The 6,149-nt window shown below is 36.9% G+C and overlaps 1 protein-coding gene across 1 annotated transcript; it reads right to left on the bottom strand.

Moving 5' to 3' along the window:
* Positions 1-400: 400 nt before the first annotated feature.
* LOC148867738 (TPD1 protein homolog 1-like) lies at positions 401-3,985 on the bottom strand. The gene is made up of 4 exons (XM_088975380.1): positions 2,577-3,985; positions 2,192-2,356; positions 1,902-2,003; positions 401-1,724 (listed from the first exon to the last, which is right to left on the bottom strand). Exons 2-4 carry the CDS (start codon positions 2,262-2,264, stop codon positions 1,423-1,425), a joined length of 477 nt encoding a protein of 158 aa, XP_088831506.1. The 5' UTR covers positions 2,265-2,356; positions 2,577-3,985; the 3' UTR covers positions 401-1,422.
* Between the last annotated feature and the right edge of the window lie 2,164 nt (positions 3,986-6,149).

Raw genomic sequence — 6,149 nt, 5'->3', positions numbered from 1 at the left:
TAGTTCACGTTTGCTTTTGGTTTGAGTATTAACTAACTCCACTTTAGGGTTTAGTTTACTTCATCTCAATGCAAATGCAAAGAAAATAAAAACAAAAACAAATCAAATTTGCACTCAAATCATTCGGACTCCCATGCTTTTGTACCAATGCAAACAAAATTGCATTGGAAACATACGAGGCCTCTACTGAATTTTACAGAATTTGTCAAGAGTTTTTCCCTCAAATTTTCATCTCCTTATTTTCTATCAAACCCAAAAGCCAAAATGACCTTTGGAATAGATTGGATAAGCCATCCCTCTCCTCCAGTCAAATGACTCAAATCCCAATTAACAACTCCCCCTGGCCCCTGGTGAAGTGGTGAGTATTTCATTTACTGTTAGGATATCAATCCAAGGCTGATGGGATACACGACGGAATTTTTATTTAGTAAACAAGTTTATGCAACTTTTTGGGGTTCTTCGCCCCACAGACACAGATGTGTAGTAGTCGAACTGATGAAAAGACATCATAGTGAGGACTGAGGTATCCTCACATCACAGCTTAAGTTGTTCTGCGTTCTGCCCTGTCCCTCTGCTAACATCGTTACAACTTACACAACAAAACAAACAAGATCCATTTGTTTTCATGCTTCCTCCCCTCTCCTCCTCGATTTGTGTACTTTGATGGGATGTCTGGTTCTGGTAAACCCTCCTCACGGCAAGAGAAGAGATGGGAGGGGAGAGGACCAGAGGAATCAAACTATGCTTTTCTTTTTTTTCTTCTTTTCTCCCTTTTGTCTTTTTGTTCTTCTAACCCCAACCCATGCTGACACTGTCTGAAATCTTCAAATGATCCTTTGGCAAAACACCCGACATTTACAACTCTAGAGAAGGAAACATATGATAAATGTACAATAGAAACTCTCTCTCTCTCTCTCTCTCTCTCTCCCCAACAGAAAGACAGAAAGACTGTCTGCACAGCATATACTGCAAAAGCAACAGAGTGTCTGATTCATGCGCCATTCTGTCATTTAAACAGTAGCTTTTGACTTGGAATTTCAGATACCTGTGAATAATGAAATTCTCGAATATATGGATGGTGAAACAATAATGTCAACAATAAATTTGTAATAGCAAAAGAGGAGGACTTTAACATGGCTCCAAGGTTAACAGAGGAGGAGACACATAGGTTCTATATTAGCTTCTCTATATATAAATAGGCCTGTAAAGAGCTCAGACGGTGCTTGCTCGTCTTTTTAGGCCTTGGACTTTTGGGTTTTTGGGATTTGGGTGGTTGGTCTCTTTGAAATGGGTCTGGGACTCTGGGCTCTCTCATCTCTGGCTTTGATTTCCTTTTCATTGTGGAATTGGGTCCCTTATTTTCTCTCTTTATTCTTTTCTTTTTGGTGGCATTTCCGTCGGCCATGGCCAAAGATGTTCAACCTAGCAAAACCTAGCATACTTGAATGAGAGGGGGTACATGAAGGAGTTTGAGTAAGTGAAACGGATAATTTGGCCGCTTCTCAGAGGTTTTCCAGCATTCACCAAGCAATCGTCGTAGGAGAGTCTCTTGAAAATTCTTGGGTTTACTATTCTTGCAGAAGCAAACCAACCACAGTGGAGATGGACATTTGAAGAAAAACAACCAGACACACAGGTGTTGACAATCTGAACAATATACTGAGGGATCCCTGACGTTGAATCTCTGCTCTGTGAGATGCTTATATCTCTGTTTGTACAACTCCCTGATAGAGAAGAAAGTAGAAGCCCAAAAACCATTATCAGAAACAAAAGGGGGAAAAAAAAACAAACACCTGCAAACACTCAACAAGAAGCCAAAGAAAGCAATGTTTCATGAAATATTATAACTTAAGGGAAGCTGCTGAACTGGAAGCAGGAATGGTATAGAGAAGAGTAATTACCATGTACTAAAAGCTTCCTAGTGTTCGAGTAAGATGGTAATACTAATGCTGTCGATTGGTTGTTGTCTCCATTAACTGTTTGCAGAAGCACCTTTGAAGGACCTAAGAAAAGAAGTGAAGAAATTAATGTGTGGATCAACAAAGAGTTTTCTGAGAATTATTTATTGGAAAGAAGGTGACTGCAATATCAAAAAAAAAAAAAAAAAAAAAAAAACAAGTGAAGTGTGTAGAAATAAATGAGTTGAGTGGGAGTTTTATCATTTCTGTGCAATGAGCATAAATTATGGTACCTGAATGCAGTCCAATGTTGCAGACTAGAATGATGAACGCCATTAAGCAGAAGAACATCTGAAAACAGCTCATGATGGGTTGTTTTGTTTTGGTACCAACTATGTTACCAAGAGTCTAGGAGTCTGCTAGTGTGGCTCCTCAACTCCTCGAATGTATCTCTTCCTCTGCCAATTTGATAGTTAAGGCATCAATATACAATGATGAATATTGTTCAACAGAGAATAGCCGAGGAGGGGGCTGGGGATTGAAGGGTTGCAAGTTTGCAACAGATGTACAGGTTTACAGAGTTTGGTGGGTCCTTGCAAAAAAAAGTAACAGAACTAGGACAGAGAGCTAGAGAGAGAGAGAGAGAGAGAGGAGAGAAAGAGAGAGAGGACCACTTACAATTTCATTCTAACAGAGTAACAGTCTTATCCCATTCCCACCACTAGCTTTATTCTTGCTCAGACAGAACTCAAAAGAAAGAAAGCAGCATTTTAATGCATAATAGCAAAAGCTAGTTTTGTTGTGCAACCCATCTCATTCAATCTCCCGTTCAGTCATGTTAGCTATCTCTTTGGGGGAATAAACCACTTTGGCAAGATCCATAAAAGCACCCAGTTATGTTATGGGGCAAGCCTTAGCCTTGTAGCAACAGTATATTTCCTCCACCCTTGAATCTGAAAACTTGTTTCCAGAAGAACAAAGAAACTGAAAACTTCAAACATTGGGTTCCAGTTCAACCCTGACTAAGTTCTTGTTTCACCTACTGATTTCCCTTGCATCTTTTGTACATCATTAATCATTGTAAAGTTACTCCACATTGCATTGCAGAATGGATGGAAAAACTGTGTCTCTGATCCACAAATCAGGAAAATTCACTCCTTCCTCAGCAAGGATCCATTTGGGTCTATGAGTTTGGGAGATGATGGGGCCAAAGTTTAAAACTTAAAAGCAAAGACTCAGGTTTCCAAGTTCAATATTGGTCTCCAAAGTTTAAAATGAGGCAAAGCTTTGAGTGAAAAGAGAAAAGATATTGCTTTTCTTTTTTTGCTTCGCGCACAAAAGATACAAGATGTAGATAAAAGTAAAATTATGAAATAAAATGTGATCTTCAGAAGAAACAGAATTCCTCTGTGTGTGCATAACATATTTTTTTCCTAATAATAATAATAATAACTAATAACAGTAACAACCACTATAATTTCTGTACTAGTAGCAGAAAAAAGAAAAAAAAAAGCATGATGAGAGTAAAGAAAATAATCTTTAATGGTTACCCACTTGTCTTTTGGGTGTAATGAATCATATGGAGGGTAAACCCAGTTCATCACAGTTACAAATTTCCAAGTGCCTAACTTTTGAAACAATGAGTGATGAACACGGTAGAGGTTACACTGTTTTACTCATAGTTTGTTAATTGAAGAAACAAGCAAACAAGCAAGCAAGAAGTAGAGAACATAGAATCTGTAAAGCAGGTGTTTAGGCTTCTAATTCCAAGGCCGAAGGGCGGGGGCATGTGATGTAACATCACAGCACTAGTGGTAGCAGCAGTCCGATTAGTGCACAGAACAGAAGACACAATAGAAGCAATTTGGTCAAAAAGTAAGAATCGGTTCTTTCTTTCTACTTTCTAGGTCTCCGTCTCACGCTCTGTCGTACTTGCTTCCCATCTTTGATTTTCCACCTTCCAACACAAAGTGTTTATTTTATTATGTATGTTAAGACTTAAGCTAGTCTTATCTTTCTCTCTCGGTCTCGGTCGGTCCAACTCTGTCTGTGTCTCCTTCGTCTAAGCCAGGATGTTGAAAAAGGACAAGAGACCAGCCATGACTCCGAGCTGTAAAGAACAAGGGGAGGTTTGCAGGGATACAGAAGTGGTAGTACCCTACCAAGCAAAGGAGAGAACCACAAATAGAAACTTGTAGGAATAGACCCCTATCGTTTCAGAAGGATTTTACCTTAATCCCATTTCATTTCTCTGTCTTCCACCCCCTACTCCCTACTCTGCTATTCCCCTAATCACTGATGCCTTCTTTGCTCATCTCTCTCTCATCCCATTGGTCGGTCCCCAGTCCCCACCACCGCAGCCACTTACACGTCGCACTAGCACATTGTAGATTTGTATTTTGTAGGAGCTAGGTTGGCCCTTGGCGAAGCATAATGATCACGGATCCATTTCTTCGAATGATCGACCTACCTCACTATATATTTATTAATTAGGAAAATTATACTTTAGTACCCTGAATTTTGGGTAGTATCAAGTTAGTATCCGAACTTTTATACTGTGTCATTCTGGTACTTAAATTTTCAAAAAGTATTAAATTGGTCCCGGTTGTTATTCGACTGCTAGTTATCTGTTAAAAATGTTAAAATTATCCTTCAAAAGAAGACGTTGCTCATTGTATTCTTGTTTGAGATTGAAGGTGTTTGAGATTCTAGACTATGAAGTCATTGTCTTCTAACTTTAGATCTGAAACACATTCTTGTCTAATTATTTCTTTGTTTTCATTTATCGATTTCCTCTATCATATTTCATGTTTTTTCTCACTTTTTCTTTGAAGATAACCGATTCAATCTCACGGTAGAAGATAATGAACAGTGTCTTCTTTTGAAGAGTAGTTTTGATTGGTAAATGCACTTACGTGGATAAGTGTTTTGACGGTTTAGTCTCAAGTTATTTGAGAAATAAAAGAACATGGATAAATGCACTTACTTGGATAAGTGTTTCTTAGGTAAGTAAAAATGTAAAACGGTCATTGCCTTATTTACTCAAAAAATAAAAGAACATGGGTAAATGCACTTACCTTGATAAGTAACTCCCCGAAAAGTAAATGGGGCCTTAATGTAATGTTTAAGCATGCAAAAAATGTTATGAAAACTTGTCACCAAGTCTCAAGTTTGAATAAGGGAGAAGGCTGTCAAGAAAAGAGGTATTTGGAACAAAGTGAAAGCTGCCAAACGGAAAAGAACCAACTGTTTGAATAGATCAGATTACCCCTATTTGAATCAGATAATAAGATCTTATCAGAAATGGGATCAGATTTGGATCACCCCTATTTGATATATGTTATATATTTATGAATGTAAATATATATACATATATACATATATATGTTATTTATTTTTTTTTATAAAAAACATATATTTATATGATGAAAATAATTAAAAATACCTGTATTTTTTGTTTTTTCTTTATTTAAATTAGTATATTTTATTTTCTTTTAATAATTTATTAATTTTAAAGAAAACAAGTCGGATCGGATCAGATTTGACTTATGGATAGGATTCGAATTCAAACCAAGGCCTATCATATTTGATCGGATTTAAATATATTCTAATTCAAATCCGATCCAATCCGTTTACATCCATATAAATTGGTAGGTCGCATGACAATGAAAAATTAGAAAGAAATCCACGTTCGTATTTAAGTATTGATATGTCCCGTAGAAAATAACAAATTAACAATTTTTGAACTGCTCATTTATCTGTATAACTAATACCTTCTTGAGACTTGAATAAACAACTTTCTTTTCCACGCAAGAAATTGTTTAATGCAATAAGATAAACAACTGTCCCTTCAATAATGACCGTTTTATGGATAAAATTATCAGTATATAACTAACTTACCATGGCTTGATTACTCTTCAAATGGTACACATAACACAGCCCCTTTGAGGGTTTATCCATCACTTTGCCTATTTCCATCTATCCCTCCTCAGACTTCCGTAGCCAATCGTAATCATCATATCCACTGACCTACAAATTGGATTTTTGTTACAGAGTCGGGACTCAAGGAGAGAAAGCTTCTTACAACAATAGAAAAGAAATCAGATGAGAGGTTCTTTATTTATGTTTTTGGTTAGAATAGGGGATATCATCAGAGAGTGTGAACCGTGAAACAGAAGATAGATGACAAATACAAGTCAAATCTATAAGCAAGGACATGGTTATGAAAAAGAGAATAGTTGTTAAATTAAT

The sequence above is a fragment of the Nelumbo lutea genome, chromosome 3, assembly GCF_056320005.1.
Source record: "Nelumbo lutea isolate HS-2025 chromosome 3, American lotus-T2T, whole genome shotgun sequence".
NCBI classification, from domain to species: domain Eukaryota; kingdom Viridiplantae; phylum Streptophyta; class Magnoliopsida; order Proteales; family Nelumbonaceae; genus Nelumbo; species Nelumbo lutea.
Note: the sequence above shows the minus strand (reverse complement) of the source record. Positions and strands in the feature narration are given on the sequence as shown.

Excerpts from the sequence above, each read along its gene's own strand:
- LOC148867738 (XM_088975380.1), bottom strand. The coding sequence starts at position 2,264 with ATGAGCTGTTTTCAGATGTTCTTCTGCTTAATGGCGTTCATCATTCTA. Across the intron at positions 2,004-2,191 it reads CAACATTGGACTGCATTCAG|GTCCTTCAAAGGTGCTTCTG; the intron begins GTACCATAATTT and ends TTCTTTTCTTAG. Across the intron at positions 1,725-1,901 it reads TAGGAAGCTTTTAGTACATG|GGAGTTGTACAAACAGAGAT; the intron begins GTAATTACTCTT and ends CTTCTCTATCAG.